General features: G+C 33.4%; 1 protein-coding gene across 2 annotated transcripts in view; it reads right to left on the bottom strand.

Moving 5' to 3' along the window:
- Positions 1–24,633, bottom strand: part of PCNX2 (pecanex 2) — a 380,127-nt gene that overhangs the window by 242,152 nt on the left and 113,342 nt on the right. For both annotated transcript variants that reach the window (XM_051993594.1, XM_051993595.1), the window contains exons 14-15: positions 16,766–16,876; positions 15,017–15,108 (exon numbers count right to left, since the gene is read on the bottom strand). In XM_051993594.1, the coding sequence (XP_051849554.1) occupies positions 15,017–15,108; positions 16,766–16,876 (203 nt within the window). The remainder of the gene's footprint in view (positions 1–15,016; positions 15,109–16,765; positions 16,877–24,633) is intronic.

Genomic DNA, 24,633 nt, shown 5'->3' with positions numbered 1-24,633 from the left:
TAGGTGCAAGATTGAACTGGTAGAGGAAATTTACTTCCCAGAAAATTCTTGATATTTCACAGGTCTGGTCCCTATCTCTGATATTTTTTTGGAGAAGATGGAAAGGATGGCACTAGAAACTGAGAGAATCTGGAAAAAAATTCATGTAAAAGCTGATGCTTGAGTTGAGCTTTGAAGGGAATGAGAGATTCTAAGAGACACAGGTGTGAAGGAGATGCATTTTAATCACAGAGAATAGCCAGGGCAAAGGTGTAGAGATAAGAAATGGTGTCATGTATAAAGAATAACAAGCAAATGTAGGGGGATCAAACAGAAACAATGGTATAAAAAGGCTCAAAAGGTAGGTTAGGATTAGGTTATGAGGGACTTTGAGTAACAACAGAGTTTTACTCAAAAGGTTTTATACACACACACACACACACACACACACACACACACACACACATATATATATATATATATATATATATATATATATATATATATATATATATATATATAGAGAGAGAGAGAGAGAGAGAGAGAGAGAGAGAGAGAGAGAGAGAGAGAGAGATTTTGTACTTCAAACTGAAACTGACTTTTAGCCAAGTGGAAGTTTGAAATACTAATATTATCCTATGGTTTTAGGGTAGTAAGGTTGAAAATGAAAATTGTTCTTAGGATTATGATAAAATTAGTTCTTTCCTTTTTATTTTTTTTCTTATCTGGGTCAGGGTAAAAACAAAGGTAATACATTTTCCCATTCCAATGTTCACACATATATCATTTGTTTTCTGGCCTACTTCTTCACTGACCTATGGAACAAATATACTGCTATGAGGGGGACAGTATCACTTGGAAACAGAAAAGAAAGGAGCTAGATTTAGAAATAATAGCCTCCTGTGAACTTAAATATGGAAAACTTTCAGCCATTTCACAAAAGCACCTACAACCTACTTCCATTTGTAAAATACCCCATAGAGGCTTGGCAAGCTTTCACAGAACCCTAGGTTTTTCAAAACAGTATAAAAAATAAGTTCCTAAAGAAAAGAGTTCTGAATCATAATTGCTCTGCCAAAGTCTTTCCATTGACTTTCCATTTATATACTTTGTATGTACATTGCTTGCATTTTCTCTCCCCCATTTGAATATGAGCTCTTGAGGATAAGATCCATGTTCTTGCCTTTTTAAAGAAATCCCCAGCACTAAGCAAAATTATTGCTGGATATTAAATGCTTAATTAAAGCTTATTGATTGACACCAAGGTCACCAGAAGTCTTTTCACCAATTAAATGGTCCTTTTTTCTTCCCATAGATGAACAACTCATCAGATCAGCTACAAAGTGATAAATTTTTCAGTTCCACCAATTCATGAAGACACTTTTGTAAGCCATAAAGGAACTGTGATCTCTGTTGATGAAATAAGACCACATATTGGCAAAAAGGCAGATCCATAATGTACTAGAGTATTGAAATATTTCTCAATTTCTGTTGTCATCTTTTTCAATCAATAGCATTGGTCAGTGTTTACAATATCCTCTATCTAGATATTTTCCTTTACCTTGATTTCTACAACTCTTCCATTTTATGGTTCTCCCTATATTCAGACCCACTCTCATTTTTACTTTTCACATCTCCTCTCATATCTTAAACATTAACATTCCCCAATGCCCCATTCTTTGCCAGTTCCATTTCCCCCTGTATTTTTTACCTTGATGTCTTAGTCCAATCCCATTGATATAAAAGAGAGGATTATAAAAGTCTAGATGATGCCCACATCTATTATCATTTCCAACATCTTCTAAAATCTCCATTTACCTATTTCCAATTGCTTCATGGATATTAACAGTTTATTTTCTATTAGTACCATAAATTCAGAATGCACAAAGTAAAACATTGAATTTTGCACTAAAAGACCTAACTCTGATTCTGTTACTTCTACTTGTGGATCTCATGGCAAGTGACTGAACTTCTGTGTCTCAGTTTCCTTAAAATATGAGAGTTGGTTTGACCTTGTGATCTTGAACAATTAACTTTAAACTTTCTTGGGTTCTGTTCCTTCATACGTATAATGACAGCATTAGACTAGATGATGTCTGAAGGATCTTTAAGCTTTAGATCTATGACCCTATTACTAGATAATCTTCAAAGTACCCTCTTGCTCCAAATTCTGTCTTTGCCAAATTTGCCAAATTTGATTCCTCTCCTTTGTCTATTTCTGCTATTAGTGACACCATCTACTCAACAACCTAGGCTCAAAATATCAGAGTTATTTTTGACTTTTCCCCTCTTCCTTATCTCTAATATCCAATCAGTTGCCAAGTCTTATTAATTATTTTTTTCAAGTTCTTTCTGAAACCTACCCTCCTCCTACCACTAAATTTTCTTTCCCTAGTTTAGGTCCTTATCAAATTTCCCCTGAATATAACTGATGCTGACAATTGGTTTTCTTGTCTCCTACTCATTAACCTATCTTTTATATTACTTTTCAGTTCTGGTCACAATTCAATGATTATAATTTCATCTCTGCTAAAAACAAAATAAAACAATTTGTAATTCTCTCTTGACTATTGAATAAATTATAAATTTCTTATACAAGCATTCAAGATCCTCACAACCTATTTTCAATTTTCCTATACTTATTTTCAACTACTCAATGTCTCTGTCTTTTTACTCATGCTGAACTTCACATTTCAGTCTGCCAGAGTCCATCTATCTTTCCTAGATTCAACCAATGTTCTGTCTTTATCCAAATTCAAAATGATCTTTTTTCCCCCAAATTTCTTGTATTAATTTACTTGGAATGGGCATTAGCACAGTACTCAGCATGTAGTACTTACCTGGCATAGAAGATGCTTAATGCACACTTCCTGATTTATTGCACTTTTCTTTTGCATTTACTGTACTGTTTTTTATTAATTATTTATGCATATTTTATCCTCTTGTTAGACTGCAATCTTTTTGAGGGCAGACTACGCTTTAGTTTCTTTCCATCAGCTGTTGATTCCTTCTAAGTGTGAATTAACATTACTGAATGGAAGTTAAGATATTTGTAATTTCAGCTCTGTTATTGATTCGTTCTGCTATATTGGTCAAATAATCTCTCTGGGTTACAGTTTCCTCACTGCCCAAATGAGAGCATGAGAATCATGATTTTTATTATCTCTTCTAGCTCTGACAGGCTTCTAGTTCTATAATCAGCAGTTTGCCTTATTTTCTAACCTTGGTTTTAAAATAGCAAAGGCCCATTCTATCAACTTACTATGTAATTCTCATATATTATTAAGTATGAAATCTTCCCATAAATAACTGTTAGTAAAGCTTAATAATGGTAACAAAGACAAATGAGAGTGGATAGACTGAGAAATACTTGAGTTCAAGTCCTCCTGTGATACTCTGTGATTTCTAACTAATGACTCAATTTCATGTGCCCCAAGCAAATGCCTACGATTTAAGTAATAAGCAGAGTTTTAATCCATGTTGGTCAACGTCATTTCCACATGGCATTTCTTCTCCTTGATGAAATCAAACCTCCTTCTAATAAAACTTAATATATAATAAAATAAGAATGCTTTAAGATAGTAACACTAATAATAATAGTAACCACCACTACTATAAAGTCTGAAGAATGTTTTACATACTTAATCTCATAGAAAACACAAATCACTCAAGCACAAAGAAAGTACAACTAATTACTTACTAAATCTCCCTCCAGAGGGGCAAATATGCCAGTTGTTTCCATATATCACTGTCCAATACACAAATCAATCAGGGATTCTATTTTCCTGTTCCACACTACAAACGTGGAAGAAGGAAAAAAAAGGCCCATGAAATTAAATGACAATTAATTTGCTTTTACTAATTAGTGTTCTGGAAAGCAAAATTAACTCACAACCCTTCAGTCTGATTCTAAGTTTATTAACCTATAAAGCTATTTTCAGCAACCAATAATAAACAACAGTGGTGAATAAAGATACCTACACAGCCCAGAGAAATCTCTTAGGGAAGGTGTAGGATGTGTTGTGATAGCTCACCAGCGTCTATCATCCTAAGGCAATTGAAAACTGAACAGCCAATCAACTCTCTAAATCCAAAGAAAAAAGCAGTAAAGGCAAAGTAAATGCATCGTTAATTTTGAAGAGCGATCACAGCTCTAGGTTTGGATGCACTAATCTAAAGAGAACCTCTTTTCCCTCCCTAAAAACTCCTATTAATTTGCTAGCCATTCTTACATAATTCAAGAGACTTAATACATGCCATATTTGAAAGTGAAATCAATCTGAGAGTCCATTAGAAAATTATCTAGGTTTAAAAAAAGGAACAGAAAAAGGACAGGTTGTTCTGATTTCATGTGAGAATATAGCCCTCAATTTGTAAAAAGAGATGCTAACTATCTATGCCCATATTATCTTATACAGGTATAGTGGAAAGGACAGAAGACTTGGAATTCAGAAGTCATGCCATTGTTCTGTGCCTAAATCTGGAAACTGAGGAAAATAATATTTCTACTTTCCATATCACTTGTTTATTGTGAGAAAAAACATTTTGCACATCATAGAGTACTTCAGCATTGTGAAAAGTTTTTATGTGAACTATATAGTAATTGTGTGTGCTCCTATGTCAGTGAAAAGAGATGAGAAACTGTATTAATGTCTTCCCTCACTATCTCTCCTCCTTTATACCTATATCTATAAGTGGCCCTTATTCTTGCCAAGACTGCATACAGTCTTCTAGATACAGCCCTAATTTCATCTACTCCAATTTTCTCCAACAGACTGCTCCCACTGTCATCCTCACTCTCTTATTAATGTCTTTCTATTTTTTGGCTCCATTCTTGTTACCTATGTTTCTGCCATTTAAGATATCCTTAAATACACCTATGTTTCTGCCATTTAAGATATCCTCACTTATCTGATCATCCCTGTTTGTTCTCTTTTCTTTGGGTTTTCATGGCATTTCTCTTTCCTAGTTCTCCTACTTGTCAGATCACTTTTTCTTCTTCTTTGATAGATCTTCATTTATATACTCACTGATCATGGTTGTCCCCCAAGGCTCTGGAATCAACTATATTTTTCTCTTCTTGTAGGCAATTAAGTAATATAGTGAGCCTGGAGTCAAGAAGACTGAATTCAAGTCCCACTCAGACACTTAATAGCTATATGATCCTAGGAAAGTCACTTAAACTTATGTTTGCCTCAGTTTCCCTATCTGTAAAATGGGAAACAACAACATTTTCCTCTCAAGGTTGTTGTAAGGATCAAATGAAATAATATTTGTTAAGTTCTTAGCACAGTGCCTATGTTAGGCAATAAATAAATGCAGGTTCCCTTCTCCCCTTCCACACTACCTAATTTGATGGCCTCATCAATTCCCACAAGTTCACACATCATATCTATACAGATAACTCCCAGGCTTACATATCAAGCTCTCTCCAGAGCTCCAGTTATATAGCACTAGCAGCTTTTTGGACATTTCCAATTCTATGTCCTATAAGCACCTCAGACTCTATACATCCGAAGCATAACTCATTATCTTTCACCCTAAAAGCTCGCTTCATCTCAACTTCTCTATTACTGTCAAGAGGATAACCAATCTCTCCATCATTTGGACTCAAAACCTGTGTCATCTTCAATTCCTCACTCTTCCTCACTGCACTTATGCAAAGCACTGACAAATCTTATTGATTCTACCTTTCAACATTCTTTGTAAGTTCAGTTATTGAACCACAATCTTTCGCTCCTCTTCAACTTTTCACTTCTAATCGGGGACTTCTATAAAAACACACACAAGTGTGTGTGTGTGTGTGTGTGTGTGTGTGTGTGTGTGTGTAAGGAAATTTGCCAAGCTTTATCTGAAATCAAAAGCAATTACAATATACATGTAATACTAATTAGACAAACTTGGAATATGGCCACAATTGAGAACAAGAAGTTTAAAAATGGCATAGAATTCTTCAAAAAAATTTCCATGGTAAAAAATCAAGAAAGATGTAGGGAGAATGGTACAAAGTAGAAAAAAGTACTGATTCAAATGAGGGGACCTGGGTTCAAAGTCTCCCCATGATACTACCTAACCTTGGACAAGTCACATTCTCCCTGGGTCTGTCTTTCTTTTTCTAATAAAATTAAGTATCTTAAGTTCCATTAGTCCTAGAACCTATTGAATCTACAAATGTGAAAACTTGGACTAAAAGCACCAGAATTTCTCTATGAATATACATATTTTTTTAAAAAAAATAATGTATTTTAAATTTCATTTTTTTTATCATGCTCCAGACTCCTCTTCATCCATATCAGTCCTAGAATTTGTCCTTCTGAAGTCCCTACCTCTGACCCATTGTTCCCACCCTCTGATTTGATGACACCTTCCATCCATTAAGGATTGCACTCAGGCTTACTACTTCTCATCTCTTTCTAAGCTTCACTCCTGACTTGCTCTACCATGCCTCGATATCTTGTTCTTTTCTTCCTTTGTCCACCTAATCCCTTTTTGTTTCCTTTTATAGCATTGTCTTCCCCCATTAGAATGTAAGCTCTTTAGGGACAGGGATTGTCTTTCTGTATGTATTTGTATTTTCAACACTCAGAACAGTTCCTGGAACACAATAAATGCCTAAACATTTGTTTATTAACTGGTGACAGATGTTCACAATGATTTCACCTTTAGTTTTAACAAAATAAAGTAAAAATAAATACTAATATTGCTTTTTAAACTTAGAACTACTGCTGTAAAAACAATGTTTCAGATTAATAACATTCAGCAATTATGAGACACCCTCGAACCATCAAATCATTTTAGAAATTTGATTAAAATTCATAACTATAAAAGAGAAGTTAAATATTGCCTTAAAAGAAAAAAAAGATGGACAAAGACAAGATCTAAAACAATAGCAATAAAAAAATCACAAGTAAAGCTGGAGCACAAGTTCTGACTGATTCTTAAACCAATTCTACTAGATCATGCCTCTTTCTCATTTACATTTAAAAGTCTCATTTGTACCATATTCAGTACCTGATCAATGTTTTTTAAAATTTTTGCTACTTTACTACTTATTCATTCCTATTCTCATTTCAAAATTTACTTTAAAAAATCAAGCTGGTTGTTTTCTTAACATAAGTATCCTTAAAGATATAAGATTAAGGATTTCATGGATAATGCTCTCATTGCTAAGCTTCCTATTACCCTTCTCCTGGCATAGAAACAAGAAGGAACAAGTGAAATGATCTTTCTGTTTGGCTCAAACTACCTGCTTAAGAACATAAAGAGCAAAATCCCATCAAAATTCAAATTAAGTATAATTTTTCTATATCAACTGAAAAAGGAGTTCTTATATAGATAAATCACGAGTAATATTCTATAAATCTTGCAATGGTTAGCATAAAAATCTATGAATTTAACCCATGGGCAACATTGCTTATCTACAAAAACTACTTATTTGTCCATATGAAGACTATTGTGTGAAAACAAGAGATGTGTAAGTGAAAGAATATTTTTAAAAGAAAAATTTTAGTATTGTTAAATCCATATACACACAACTAAAAACAAACATACATACACACACACACAGAGAGAGAGAGAGAGAGAGAGAGAGAGAGAGAGAGAGAACTAAGCTTTTCAAAGCTTTAATGTGCTAAGTGTAAGTTCATTTCCTAGGTATCATGATCATCCTTCTTTCTTTCACAAGGAAAGCTTTATAACCTTTCTTTTAACAGAAAATAACATTCTAACTTATTTCAATCTTGTTTCTTTTAGTGGGAGATCAAGTCAATCCTTTCTCCAAATGTCTCTAATAGAGAAAGGTCCTCTCTTCCATTTCATAGTTTAACTACAATGCAAAATCTATTTTTGGATGATATTCTTGACCACAAATCCCTTCCAACAAAATTGTAGCCAACAATACAAAAATTATGTATTTTATCTTCATGGGAAACATGAGTACTTTGAATGAATCAATGAATGAAAAAAATGTTTATTAAGTTTTATGTGCCAACAACAAGATTATACAATGATCAATTCTGATGATTATGGCTATCTTTAACAATGAGATGATTCAGACCAGTTCCAGTGGTCTTGTGATGAAGAGAGCCATCTATACCCAGAGAGAAGACTGTGGGAATTGAGTGTAGTTTACATCATAGCATTTTCATTCTTTTTTTGTTGTTGTTTGCTTGCATTTTATTTTCTTCCTCATTTTTTTTTCTGGTTTGATTTGATTTTTCTTGTACAGCAAGATAACTGTATAAATATATGTATACATATATTTCTACCATGTTTAATATATATTGGACCACTTGACATCTGGGGAGAGAGTGGGGGAAGAGGAGAAATTGGATCACAAGGGGGAAATTGGAATACAAAGGGGAAATTGGAACACAAGTTTTTGCAAGGGTTAATGTTGAAAAATTATCCATGCATATGTTTTGAAAAATAAAAAGCTTTAATAAAGAAAAAAAAGGAAAATGTTCTATGTGCCAGATGCTGAGGACCAGGAATACAAATACTGTTCCTGCTCTTGTGGAGTTTACATTCTAACATGGAAAGACATTCAAGAGAGTAATGGGCAAGAAGAGGTGTTTTGGTCTAGAAAATCAAAGAGATACTAAATGATTGACTCATTATCCCTACGAATGGTAATGTTGATTTAATTGCTGTATCAGCACACACACAGACACAGAGATTCATACAAATCACAAGACTCTTAGTTTTTAAGTTAATCTATTAATGTTAGAACAAAAAACAAGAGACAAACTAATAATTCCCAGTTTGGACATCTAAGTGAATACTGGGCAAGTCAATACTAGGGATCAGTCTATGAATATCATTTTGCTTAATTTCCAGCCGACTTATATGTGTAATCCTAAACCAGCTTTTCTAATTTTGGAGATGGGAAAGATCAGCCCAACGTAAATTAATAATGTTCTTTTCTATACTATTACCATAAGATCTATTCTAATTCTAAATCTATGAGCAATCAAAAAGCATCTATTAAAAATTTATTATGTGGTAGGTAAGGTGTCAGGAGGTGAAGATACAGATTAAAAAGCAATTTTTACCCTCTGTGAGCTTACAATCTAACATGAGTTTAGTCTAACATGAACACCCTATGTATTTCACAGACATCATTTTATTCTATATAAATTTCTTATAAACTTAAGAATAAAGTTCTGATTTTGCATTCTAAACCATTGGATATTTTGTAATGATAAGATTATTGGGCTTATCTAGTTCTTAATTATCTAATTTTTTATGTTCTTGCTGTTATAATAGACTACAGACATCTTATGAAAAGACTAATTCAATTCAGTAGTCTCTGCATTTCTACAAGACCCCTTTTGAACACTATATGGATGAGTCAAAGCATATTTACATATCCCCAAATGAATGCATTACTGCCTGTGAAACTTTGCTTATACTTTTAAAGTGCCAAAAATGTTCTCCCTTTCCTTCTTCATCTGTTGAATCTGAGCTCTCCTCTTAACTGGATTACTGGCTGAATCTGAGGCATAAAAGTCTGATAGAGATAATGCTGATACTATTCCATATAACTGCGTGATGGGAGAAGGTGGTACAAGAGATTTGGAAAGGAGATACATTCTTTCTTCAAGAAAGGCATGTGTGGTTCCAGACTCTCTGCAAGCCCCATTCAATTATACAAATAGAGAAAGGCTGATTTTTAAAGCTGCAGACATGTAGAAGAAGCTAGCTCCGCAAAAACTCCTTCATTTCCTTGTTGCCTCTCTAGAGATTGCAGGAAATTTCTTTTTGATTGCAATTGAGATCTCATTTTATTAATATTAAAAGAACTCATTCTCTCTGTTTATTTTATGATATAAAGTACATAACTTCTCTTATTACAGTTTGTTATGTGTTTACATAAATTAGTTTGCTCACTATTCATTGTGTCATGGATTTTCAGTTTAACTAGCTTTGGGTGGGAAGGAGTTAAGCCTGTGTATATAAGCTTTGGGCAACCCTCCCCTTTTTAGGAATAATCAGAGAAATGTTTTATTTTTGAGCTATTGTACCCCTAGCTCAACAATATTTGGAGAGATATAATTTTCATCCCCTAAGAGATTCTCAGCTTGGCTATGCTTAGGGAACTATCTCCCTCACCCCTTAATTCTCTTGGGGATGGTCTGGACTGTAGATCATATTTATCAAGGATTCTGATGAGTCCTATTTAGACAGCTGGTCTGGACCAATACATGTTATGTGTGAAGACATTTTCCTACACACATTACACTTTGAATTCCAATTTAGATCTTACCTTCTCTTTGAAGATTTTCATTCCTCTGCTATTAACAAATTTCCATTTCTCACATAGCATTTTTTCATACTTCTCAATTATCCTATGTTTTTGTACATTCTAGATTTTTGTTTATCTATTAAGTTATAAATTCTACAGGAGGAAGCACTACATGACCTCCTTTTAGAACCTAGAGTACTTTACTACAAACCATGGGTGCTTAATAAATACTTGTTGAATCTGGTTACCAGATAGAACTATTTTATTATATTTATTTTTCTAAAATCAACTCCATTATCAGTTTAGGCTACAAGCTCAAGAAGTAAAAAGCACTAATCTAATTGTTCTCTCTTGTTTCTGTTCTCTCTTGTTTCTTCCTTTCTCCTTTTGTGCTGGATGACAGCTGATTGTCTCTTGATGACAAAAAAAAATCAGCAATCAGAGTTATCTCATGACATTTGGCAGCATATTTTATTTGCCTTTGTTTTTCTCCTTATGCTTCTTGCTGTCTGGTTTGTATTTTTAGCCAGAAATTACAATTTTGTGCATATATGTATGTGAGCTTGCATGTTTTATAAAGAACATATGCACATATAGACATATACATGTTGAATCAAAAAGAATAGCCTCTTATGTCCCTTCTAACTATAAATCTATAATCCTATGAAACCAGGAAAAATAATAGAGGAATTCCAATAAAAATAAACACAAAATATATAACACATATAAGAGTAACTTGTCAAGATATTTTTACAATAGATAATGAAAGGCATTATCATAATTGAAGGAAAGTTAGATTTGAAGCTTCTGGATGTAAGTTTTTTTCTTTACTCTAACTTGTGTGATCTTAAGCAAAACATTTTTCTCCTTCTGATCCTCACTTTACTCTGGGTAACATCCTCACTCTCTGGACTTCTTGACTCCCTTTACACCAGCCTTGCCCATGAGTACCTAACACCTCTTCATTGAAAGCTACCCAAAATTGCTTTCCAATTTCTCTCCTCTCTGTTTTCTATATCCCTTTCGTTTTCCCTTCCATTGAAATGTAGCATTCCTGAAAGTGTGAACTGTGATTTTTTCTTACGTCTGTATCCTACACCTGTCAGATAGCATGTGCTTAATAAATATGTGTTTACCATATGAGACCATGCTGTATGTATCTTCTTGTCTGTATTATAATCATCTCAAACTTAACTTATCCAAAGTGGAACTCATCTATCTCCTTAAATCTAGTTTTTCATCTGTCTTTCTTATATATATATAAAGGATGCTACAATCTTATCTTGCTTCAAAACTTCAAAATTATCCTCCACTTTTTATGCCCCATCAACTACTTTATCTTAGCATTGTTAAATCTTGTCTAAATTCGTAATCTCATGTTTCTCCCTCTCTCTACTCATGTGGCCACTACTCTAATCCAGGACCTCCTTATCTCTCATCTGAAATAAATGCAACTGTTTCTTAATTGGTTCTTCAGCCTCTAGCTTTTCTCCTACCAATTCCTTGTCCACACAAATTACCAATTTAATATCCCTCAAACATAAGTCTGACCATGTCATTCTCCCACTCAAGAGGCTTAAGTGACTTCCTATGATATATAAGATAAAATATACAGTACTTTGTTTGGCATTTAAAAACTTTTATAATATCATCTATATTTCCAAAAGTACGTCAAGTAATCCCCTCTGTAGTCATATCAATCTAGATAAATATGATATCTTATATTACAAAGAGGAATTATAAACAGCCAAAAATAATATGGAAAATTATTTCAAGTAACAAATAATTAGAAAAATGGAAATTTGCACAATTTTTAGAGTTTTATCTCATACTCCCCAAAATAGCAAAATGATAAAAGATAGAAATGATACATTTTGTAAGTGGAAAGACACAATAAGATCTATAACAAAGTTATGTACTTGTCCCACTATTATGGGAAATAATTTGGAATTAACAAAAAAGCAACTAAATTCTATGTATACTTGATCTAATGATCCTACACTAGTGGGCATACCCTCAAAGGAACTCAAAGACAAAAAGAAAAGTTCCAGATATTCATAGTTGTATTTTATGTGATAGCTTCTTTTTTTATTTTTTTTTTTCCTTTTGGTCCTAACAGTAAAGGTTGGGTTCCTGTTTTCCCCCAATTTTACTTGAATTTCTGTGTTTTTAAGAAATCTATACTTATTCTTGTCCATCCTTCCTTCTCTAGATAGAATAAGAAACTGGCCAAAGGTGGTTTGTGCAGGCCAGGCTTTTCACAGTACCAACTGTCACTGAGTTAGCAAACTACTAGCATTCCAGATATTTAATGAAAATGCTGAAGGGTTTCATTGGGGAATAATTGGATAGAATTAAAAATACCTGGTAATAATCCTAGATTTCATGATTATACCTTGCATTTTGAGAACCCTTCTATCTGAGGAACATACAAATACCACAAACACACATTCCATTAAACCTTTTGGGAACAGTGGTAGATAAAAACAGCCTCTATTTTACAGATGAGAGAGCTAAGGTAAATAAAAAAAGAAGTGATTTAATCTATTCACATAAAAGCCTGAACTAGGCTACAATGCAGCCTATCTATTTGGGGCACTTTATTACATTGCATTAGGCACCTTACTATATGTAGACTTTAACGATTCTTTAATGATTTCATGCCTGGAAGTTCAATCTCTTCAATGAGACTGTAATGAAAGCAAGGACCATATCAAGTTTTTTTCCATACATATAGAAGCCAAATAGTGAAATGGAAAAAGCTCCATCTCTCGAGTCAGGAGATAGCAATTAAAATCATGCCTCTAAGTGATCCCAGACAAGTTATTTTCCCTTTATGGGTCTCAGTTTCCTGATCTGTAAAATGAGGATATCACAGTAGATTATCTTTAAATCTATAATTCTACCATTCTTGTCAACATAGTCCACATCTAACATAGTGTTACACTATATTAGAAGGATAAAAATCATGCAATAGAAATCTTATTGAATAGAATTAATTGGAAGTTCAGAAATAAAGAAAAACAAATGATTCCATTAATGAAGCCAATAGTTCTTATATTCCAACATTGCTAATAGCCATGCACTTAAGTCACAATAAATATAATATTTTTCAGTCTAGACCTGTGATTTAAACATTGTTAGTCAACAAGCATTTATTAAGCATTTATAATGTGTTAGGGGCTGTATTAAATACTAAGTATAGAAAGGCAAAACTAAAGTCCCTGCATTCAAGAAGCTCCCATTTTAATAGAATCAGTATCAGGAATTGGCTGCTAGGTTACACAATAAATAGAGTGCCAAGCCTGAAGTCAAGAAGATTCATCTTCCTGAATTCAAATCATTTACTAGCTGAGCAGGTAGTAGATTTGAACCCTGTTTGTTTCAATTTTCTCATCTATAAAATGAGCTGGCGAAGGAAATAGCAAATCATTCTGGCATCTTTGCCAAGAAAACCCTAAATGGGGATCACAAAGAGTTGGATGAGATGAAAATTGTGAATTACTTGGTGAGAGAATTCTCTCCACCAATGTAGCTAAGTTTTACAACTCATAGTTTTAGTGCGTTGCCAAGATAATGAGAGGTTAAATTGACTTGTCTAGGGTCATTTAGCCATTGATAATCAGAGGAACAAACTGAAACACAGGCATTCTGATTTCGAGACTGGCTTTCTATATATTACTCCACAATGCTTCACAACATTTTATGGAAAACAGGGCTTATTTTGCACCATTTTAGAGAAGCTGGAGAAAATTTGAATGACTTCCTTCCTAGTCTCACAAAAGCAGGGTATAAATCTATAAATAGATAGATACTGAATTATATGAAAAAAATTTAAACATGATTTAAAATGATTTGTTCTCCCAAACAATTATGAATGCAGCAAATATTCATAAGAACAACCTTCTTTCTTTCAGAACTTTTCTGTTTTTTTTTCTTTTTTTTAAATAACTTTTTATTGATAGAGCCCATGCCAGGGTAATTTTTTACAGCATTATCCCTTGTACTCACTTCTGTTCTGATTTTTCCCCTCTCTCCCTCCACCCCCTCCCCTCAGAATTTTTCTGAAAGCTATTTGGGACATTGTGTACACACACACACACACACACACACACACACACAAATATCATGTTATATATATATATACACACACACACACACATACGTGTTTATATATGTATATATTCTGTTATTTATATGTATATATGCATACATAATTATACATATATGTATATATGCATATATAACTATACCGATATCTACTATATCATCTAGCTCCCTCACAGAATAGAAATAGAAATATACATATGCATACACACATATATATATATATATATATATACATACTTTTATACACACATATATATATACATACTTTTATACACATATATTATATATATAATATGTGTGTATACATGAAAAAAATGGCAAATCACTCCAGCATCTTTGCAAAGAAAGCTCAAATTAGGTCACAAAGAGTTGATCATGACTAAAAAATGATTGAACAACCACAATAATCATGAGTACAACCAACTGACTGACTTTGAAAAGTGAAGTGCCTGCCTAAGGTCACCAAACTGATTTCAGGAAAAGCTACTATAGTTTCCAAAAGAGTATTACCCCATTCCTCTTCACATCATATGTCTTTTAAGAAACATTAATATGCCAAACATCCAAAAGCAATCTGTTATCTTCTAGAGAAAATTAAAAGTTGATATAGAGACAAGACCTATAGTCAAACAGGGTGTGTCTCTTTCTGATCATATCTTTCTCATTCTTATTCACACTTACCTTTACAGCCATGAAGCAGAATGCGTAGAGTACAATGGCAACCACAAAACTTCGAGAGATGCTATAGATTGCAGAGAGAGTGCCAGCAGCAGCTGAAATACAAACATAGCCACTTAGCTCTTTCCTAGATCTGATCCCTTGTCTTTGCTAGCAACCTTTTAAAGATGCAAGAAGGCATAAGGTGATAAATAGGAACTATCAAAATGATAAACTATGGCAGTGACTTAGGGGTAGGGGGGTAAGTGCTAGAAAAGAACCCCAGATTAAAGCAATCTTAACTTTAAAAAGGGAACAGTATAATCGATTGACTCAATGGTGGCAGGGGATTTGATAAAACTGAACATATTTGGTGGTCTGGTGACACAGGTTTGTAGTTGCACTCCCTGGGAGGCTGATGCTAGAATTTCTCAAGCTCACAAGTTCTGAGTTATAGTGGGCTATGCCTATTGACATCTATACTAAATTTGGAATTAATATATGTTATTTATAAGCTTTTATAAAGTAAGCCTCCAGGAATGGCAGAGAGGAGGAAGAATCAGAAAGATATCTTCTGGGTGTTGTGCTGTAACTATAGTGGGAATCACACAAAGATTCTCCTTCTGCCAAGGTATATTATTAATTTGACCATTAACCCTGAAGATCTTCCCTTCCCAGATCCATTCAGTCATTCATTAGATTTTTATTTGGGCTAGGTGAAAGAAGACATTCTTTGCCTCAAATTCTACCTAGCTTTAATCACTCAATGGATGCAGCCTCAAACAGAGACCTTAGCTTAATTCTCAGTGCATCCAGGACCATCTCCAGTGCTCCTGGTGTATATCTGGCCACTTGACTCAGATGTCTCTGAAGGGGAAAGTGAGGCAGTTGATCTTGCACAGCCCTCCCTCATGCAAATCCAATTCACTTGCATGTCATGACATCACTTCCCTGATGTCATGTTACTCTTCAAGAATGAAGTTTAAAAAACTACAATTCCTCTGGAACTTGGAATCACAGTAGTACAGATTTTTGTCTGGAAAGAATCTTAAAAATTATAAGATAATACTTTTAGAGCTGGAAGAGACTCAAAGTTTTCTAGTCTGAACCCCTCATTTGTAGATGTAGAAACTGAGGCACAGCGAAATGATGAATCTTGCCAAAGATCATGTGGATAATGTGTCAGTAGTGAGATTTGAGCTTACATACTTTGCCTTCAAGTTCAAAATTTGTTTTTCTGTCTTTAGAAAGTCTTTTAGGTGAGAGAGAAAAGGGAAGAGAAAGGGAATGAGAGAACGAAAGAGAGAGGGGGAAAGGAGGATGAAAGAGAGAGGGAGGGAAAGGAGAGAAAGAAAGACACACACAGAGAGAAACAGAGAGAGAGAAACACAGAGAGAGAGAACAACAGGAAGAAGAAGAAGAAGAAGAAGAAGAAGAAGAAGAAGAAGAAGAAGAAGAAGAAGAAGAAGAAGAAGAAGAAGAAGAAGAAGAAGAAGAAAAAGAAAAAGAAGAAGAAGGAAGGGAGAAGAGAGGGGGAAAGGAAAGGGAGAGAGAAAGGAAGAGAGAAAGGGAGGGAGGAAGGGAAAGAGAGAGAGAGAAGAAAGAGAAAGATCATTGCCCCAGATTAAGAAACCTTGATCTAGATAAACAAACAACAAAATATATTTTGAGGGGGCACAAAGTAAACCCAACAATATCTCATTCTACATTTTAAGGTTTATTTTCTCTTCTTGAAGATCAGGTTCTCTTTTTAATGAAAAAAATATGACTTACCAGAACCACCAAAAACCAGCATGTCAATTTGTTCTAAGAGATAAATGGCAAAAGTGTTGATCTGAGGGAAGAGGCCAAGAAGAGAGATAGCAGGAAAGCAGTATAAGAATACTGAAAGATGAAACAGAACAGAAAATAAACATTATATGTATAAATCAACCAATCAATAATTAAGCATTTATTAAGCACCTACTATGTGTCAGGTACTGAGCAACTTTATGTATTCTAAGGAAAGACAGATTAAAATTTCAGTATATTAAATGCCAATATTTTGTTGACCAATTCTTTTTGAAAAAAATGCCAAAGCATTAAACAGTCATTTTTTATCACTTAAATGTGGTTTTATTTAAGTGGGTTCCATAACCATGATTATGGAATCTCTTAAAGGGCTATATCCTTAGGTCTATCTCTGTGAGTGGAGTAGTACTACTTAGAATTAACAGATTTCCATTTACTACCAGAAATTTTGAATACACATGATTGATGAAAATACCATTTGGATCCTACTTGTCCATTCTGTTGAGATATATAAGCATTCTCCATATATGAAGGTATTGTAGAAGTTAAGGGGTAGATATAAGGATTCAGAATAACTTTTGAATGATGCAAGATCATGTTTATTTTCTGCAATGAAACTGTGGGAGTAGTGCTTTTCTTATACTTTTTCATACCCATGTGAACTGACTGAAAAATAGATTTAGGCTAAATCTCTTTATAACAAATGCTAAGGAATTGTCCCAATTCATTTTTTTCATTGGGCGTGTTTATTGAATTAAACATAGCAATAATAAGCATAATAAGGGTCTTTGGTCTGGAGCATAAAATTATATTTATCTTGGTCATATACCATTTTATGTTCTTATATACAATTTAAATAAGATCTGACTTAGCTCTGACACTTGATATCTATATAACTATCCATTACCAAGTCAATTAATCTTTCTGGGTCTCCATTTCCTCAAAAAGTAGTACTTGGGAAAAATACTACCATTTCCTATCTGTATGGCATTGGTCATGGCACTTAACCTTTGCTTATCAGTAAAACAAAAGAGATAAAACTAATTAACATGTAAGATCCCTTCTCTCTCTCTCTCTATCTATCTATGACTCTATGAAAGTAAAGGAGTTTACAATATGAACAAGTTTGTATTAAGGATAGATACTGAAGACAGATCAGACAAATATAGACAGAGAACTAGTCTGGCACATAAGACAGGGAGACTGACATATATGAAGTAAGGAGAACTTGGACACAACGAAGAATGGAATCAGAAGACTGAAAATGAGTATCATAGACAGTAACAAACATCTCTGTAGGGGAAAAATGGTCTTGCCAGATGTGTGGAAATAGAATTTAATGACACACTGTGATAACAGTCTAATCTGTAAACTGGTAGCCCTAGCAGCTAGACCTTCTGGGGAACATCTAAAAGGATTGAATCTACGTATTTATTTTTAAAGTGTAGAGGTGAAATGAATGGCAAATAGAGACTGTAGCACATCTGTCAGGTTGCAGTTGTGGTGAAAGAAAAGCAATCAGACCGTTATTATGTTAGTAGGGCTATTGGAAAATTGTACTTGAAATTACAGGCATTATTTTGCACTGTTTTTTTTTTCCCAAAAGTAAAAAATGAAAAAAGTCCCTGCTGTTATTGGCAATGTTCCCTAGAAACAAAGATATATTTGTTAGTATAGTACTAAGCAGGTCTGCAATTTTCTCTCACTTCTTCTCCATCTTCATTTTCCCTAATAATTACTATAAATGAAGAAACTTCTGGTAGAGCTCTCTTTTTTTTTTCAAGTGGCATTTAGGAGACATTGGTAATTTGATTTCTTTCTTTGTTAAGTGTGAAAAATATCATGTTACCATACTAACAGATTTGGGACTTAAAGATTGTGCAGGATTAAAATTCTACAAAAGTAATAACTAAACTAATTTCATCCAATGTGATTAAATATGCCTTTCGTGTTTCTCCAGTCTGTCTTATCTGACAATTACCTCCTTGTCTAGCTCCTGGGTTGTTCATAAAGCAAAGAGGTCCAGAAAAAAAACAACATATAAACACAGAACTCAGAAACTTGAATAGCAAGGAAGATCAATACAAAGACTAAGTGATTATGGTTAAAATTTTGACAGTGTTAAGAATATGATCTCCACTCTATCCAAACACATAATAGAGTCACACAGCATTTCTCATTAGTTGGCTACTTGACAGTCTCATATTATGAGTATATTTGAATATTTCTTCATTAATTATTAAAATTTCAGCATCTTTCTTAATCAACTAGGTATAAAGCCCCTATCCCAAATTAGAAATATTATTATTTTTAAATAAACTGGAGAAACTTTCCTTCTAATATGTAATTACTTATATACATATCTTTATTAAGATCTCTAAAATCTATGTATCTCTACAATTATAAAATCCACATAATCTAGCCTCTTGGAATTAAATGAATATTAAAGTTACTATGTAACAATTTGTTTACAATGAATTTATTAAAAATGTATAAATCATTATTCACAATATTTTCACTTATAAGAAAGATCACAAATGCAAGAGACCACTTTGGAAAGTACAATTCCTCCAGTCAATTCAATTACAATATTAAAGTCTAATTTCAAAAATCTTCTTCATAAGGAAAAAGTTAAAATTGTTTCATGATAAAAGAAGATTCCCTCTACTTTCTTTCTCTCTTACAAGACAAGAAAACTTTTTTTTTAGCTTCTATGCTATTCTATTAACCCTTCACTCTTAAATTTCTTCCCAGACTCATTAATCATAAAATTCTCTTTATAATGCTTCTTTATTAAGTAAATAAGAAAAATGCTTTTCTTAATTCTCTTTTTGCCTTCTCTAGAGGCACATTCCAAATCCTAAATAGCCCCATTCCATTTGCCCCTTAAACTATAGTCATAGAAATTATAAGCTCTTTTGAAGCAGAAAATTACATAGTGATTTCAAAATGAACATCAAATTTATTTCTATATTCTGGACCATTCTCCCCTCCATACACACAAATACAGTTACCCAGAGAGCCTCAAGTTCAAAATTCCAAAATAAAATCTTTCTCTAAAGGCCTACTTCTCATTCTGATGTTATGACTTTTATTGATGGCCCCATTATTAACAGTTTCCTATGTTTAAAATATTATATTTGAATCTTTTTCTACTCTCATATTCACTCAATTATTAAATATTATTAACTCTTTATAATATCACTTATATCCTTTTTTCTTTTCTATTCTCACAATCACTACCTTCATAAATGGCCCAGTCCATTGCCATCTTGCTAAACTACTGTGGTAGCCTCCTAATAAATCTTCCTACCTCCAATCTCTCCCTTATCCAATCAGCACATTAAAGCTTTTTTAGACTAATGTTCCTTATATATAGTAATCATTTTGTCATTATTCTCCTCAATTATAAAAGGGAAGAAAAAAAAGATAGTTACATGGTAACTGTATTATATATTTAGAAGGAATAGCAAGTTGTACATAATAGATTTGCAGTTTCATGTACAAAACTGTTTCATATTTTACTATGCTATGGGAAATTGTTGCTTTGTTTCTTAAATTCAAAATAAAATAAATAAAATTTTTAAAATGATATCTCGTCATCAACTGAGAAAAGTTCAGAATGTCTTGCCTGGGATTCAAAGTCTCTGCAATCTGATGCTACCTTATGGTTAATTACTGACAAAATGATTAAGTTGAAGGGTGTCATTATTATTTTTTTAATTTTATTTTTATTTATTTTTGGTCTAGACTTACAATTTATTGGTATGGTAAGCTCCCAATGAAGAAAGTCTCTATCAATACAGATCAGCATCTGCTCTGAAATTTTTGTCTTAAAAATTGCTTTGGGCTCCTGAAAGGCCAAAATATTTGCCCATGGCAATAAGAGTCCAGAAAAAGATTAAAGGAATTAGAGTAGTCAATGAGGAAACCAAACTACCATTCTTTGCAGATGATATGATGGTATACTTAGAGAACCCCAGAGGTTCTACTAAAAAGCTATTAGAAATAATCCATAACTTTAGCAAAGTTGCAGGAAAAAAAATAAATCTCCATAAATCCTCAGCATTTTTACACATCACCAACAAAATCCAACACCAAGAGATACAAAGAGAAATTCCATTCAAAATAACTGTAGACAGCATAAAATATTTGGGAATCTATCTATCAAAGGAAACTCAGGAACTATTTGAGCAAAATTACAAAAAAACTTTTCACACAAATAAAGTCAGACTTAAATAATTGGAAAAAATATTAAGCGCTCTTGGATGGGCCGAGCGAATATAATAAAGATGACAATACTCCCAAAACTAATCTATTTATTTAGTGCTATACCAATCAGACTTCCAAGAAACTATTTTAATGATCTAGAAAAAATAGCAATAAAATTCATATGGAATAATAAAAGGCTGAGAATCTCAAGGGAATTAATGAAAAAAAATCAAATGAAGGTGGCCTAGTTGTACCTGATCTAAAACTATATTATAAAGCAGCAATCACCAAAACCATTTGGTATTAGCTAAGAAATAGATTAGTTGATCAGTGGAATCGGTTAGGTTCACAAGACAGAATAGTCAACTATAGCAATCTAGTGTTTGACAAACCCAAAGATCCTAACTTTTGGGATAAGAATTCATTATTTGACAAAAACTGCTGGGATAACTGGAAATTAGTATGGCAGAAATTAGGCATGGACCCACACTTAACACCGTACACCAAGATAAGATCAAAATGGGTCCATGACCTAGGCATAAAGAAAGAGATTATAAATAAATTAGAGGAAGATAGGCTAGTTTATCTCTCAGACTTGTAAAGGAGGAAGAAATTTGTGACCAAAGATGAACTAGAGACCATTACTGAGCACAAAATAGAAAATTTTGATTACATCAATAAAAAGCCTTTGTACAAACAAACAAAACTAATGCAAACAAGATTAGAAGGGAAGCAACAAACTGGGAAAACATCTTTACAATTAAAGGTTCTGATAAAGGACTAATTTCCAAAATATATAGAGAATTGACTCTAATTTATAAGAAATCAAGCCATTCTCCAATTGATAAATGGTCAAAGGATATGAACAGACAATTTTCAGATGATGAAATTGAAACTATTAGCACTCATATGAAAGTGTTCCAAATCACTATTGATTAGAGAAATGCAAATTAAGACAACTCTGAGATACCACTACACACCTGTCAGATTGGCTAAGATGACAGGAAAAAATAATGATGAATGTTGGAGGGAATGTGGGAAAACTGGGACACTGATGCATTGTTGGTGGAGTTGTGAACGAATCCGACCATTCTGGAGAGCAATCTGGAATTATGACCCAAAAGTTTTCAAACTGTGTATACCCTTTGATACAGCAGTGCTACTACTGGGCTCATATCCCAAAGAGATACTCAAGAAGGGAAAGCGACCTGTATGTGCCAAAATGTTTATGGCAGCCCTGTTTGTAGTGGCTAGAAACTGGAAAATAAATGGATGCCCATCAATTGGAGAATGGTTGGGTAAATTGTGGTATATGAATGTTATGGAATATTATTGCTCTGTAAGAAAGGACCAGCAGGATGAATACAGAGAGGCTTGGAGAGACTTACATGAACTGATGCTAAATGAAATAAGCAGAACCAGGAGATCATTATATACCGCAACAATGATACTGTATGAGGATGTATTCTGATGGAAGTGGATTTCTTCGACAAAGAGATCTAACTCAGGCTCAATTGATCAATGATGGACAGAAGCAGTTATACCCAAAGAAAGAACACTGGAAAATGAATCTAAACAATTTGCATTTTTGTTTTCCTTCCTGGGTTATTTCTACCTTCTATATCTAGGATATACTGTGGCATATTTAACATGTATAAGACTGCTTGCCATATGGGGGAGGGAGTGGAGGAAGGGAGGGGAAAAATCGGAACAGAAGTGAGTGCAAGGGATAATGTTGTAAAAAAATTACCCTGGCATGGGTTCTGTCAATAAAAAGTTATTTAAAAAATATATTTGCCCATGGTTACACCATACCCAGTAGAAGTGAGACGTGAATTCTGATACTCCTGAATCCAGGATCAGATCAATAGCCATTATGCCATTTTGTCTCTACCAATCAAAAATCTTCAAAAGTAGTCAACCAGAGTTTCACAAGTTTCACAAAATTTCACAAGAAGCAGCTTCTACAATCTCTAGATAAATTCCATTCCATTTTTGGATAGTACTAATTATTGGAAAATGTTTTTTTTTTCCACTGAACCTAAATTATCAGCTTCTATCCAATTTTTCAAGTTTGTATGTGGGGATTAAATAAGAAATAAACCAGATTCCTTTCCCACATGGTAGTCCTTTAAATTGAGGACATACTGACATCAGGAGCAGAAGGAGATGATGACTCATAATATATGTTGCAAGATGTACTTTTGACCACTCTTCTCTGATTATTCTTCCCATCTATAGGAATTCTTCATATAAAGTAGCACTCATCACTAAATACAATAATTTTAATATTTTATTTAAGATAGATTCTGATAAAGTCTTATTTGCTATATTCTAAATTTTATTATTCTCATATTGCTGTCTAATGATAACAATAATAGGCACTTATACAAAGTTTTATGATATACAAAGTACTTTATAATTATTATCTCCTTTTCTCCACACTATAACTCTAAGAAGCAGGTTCTACCATTATCATCATTTTACAGATGAGAAAAATGAGACAGAAAAAAAAAAATTAAGTTACTTGACTGGGAATACGCTGCCTCTATTTAAAGCAAGATTTGAATTCAAATATTCCTGACTCCAGGACCAACACTCTATTCATTGGGCTATCTAATCTTCCACACACTAAATTTTACCAAGTTAAAATGCCATTTGTCCAGTGCTTTTCTACCTCCATGCCTTTGCTCTGACTTTTCCCTGTACTTGAGTGCCCTCCCTCCTTTTCAACTCTTATTCATAATATTCAATTTTGAAAGCCCAATTCAAATGCTACCTCTTCTGCAAAGGCCTCCCTGACAACTTCAATCAGTAATAATGTTCCTTGCTGAAATCCATAAGCCTTTATTAATAAAATACTATGTTCAAGAAACCTTTGCTAGGTACTGGAGATACAAATACAAAATAAAACAATCCCTGCCCTCAAGGAGATTAAATTCTATCAAGAAAACAGATGTTTCCAATATCAGGAGATGAATTGTGGATATAATCTTTAAAAATGAGTTTATGACTATTTGCTACACTGATTTTTTTAAAGCATTTCTGATACTAGTGCTACCTTCCATCTTGCCTTAAATGATCTTTTGCTGAACATCTCCTCATCACTAGAATTTCTCCCCTATCTTCAATTCCAGTAACACCCAGAAAATATTCTCTTTTTTTAGGACCTTTTTATTTTTTTTCAGAAATGTGAAATACAAATTATCCAATGGGTACACCTTAATTGCTACTCTGTACAAGGCACTGTCTTGAGTCCTGAAGTGATGCAGTTAAATGTGTTATAGATCCTACTCTCAAAGAACTTAAAATCGAGTTAGAGGGGAGAAGGGAAATGTCTAAGTGATATTTAAGATCCTTCCTATCTCAAACCTATGATCCTGTAGACAAACAGATAAATGACTATTGGATAAGGGAAAACAAGAAATGAAATTAAGAGATCTAACTAAGGTAGAGCACTCTGTGAGAACTCTGAAAATAAAACATGCTATTTCCATCTTGGGGAAGATAAATAAAATCTTCACAGAGAAGGTGGAACATGAATTGGATTTAAAAAAAGGAAGCACTTCAAGAAACCAAAATTGAATGACTTAGTGATAGTATTTTAGACATGAAGAACAGTAGAAGGGTAGAAGACA

Source organism: Antechinus flavipes, chromosome 4 (assembly GCF_016432865.1).
Source record: "Antechinus flavipes isolate AdamAnt ecotype Samford, QLD, Australia chromosome 4, AdamAnt_v2, whole genome shotgun sequence".
NCBI lineage: Eukaryota > Metazoa > Chordata > Mammalia > Dasyuromorphia > Dasyuridae > Antechinus > Antechinus flavipes.
The sequence above is the reverse complement of the archived record's forward strand: the minus strand, read 5'-3'. Positions and strand labels throughout refer to the sequence as shown.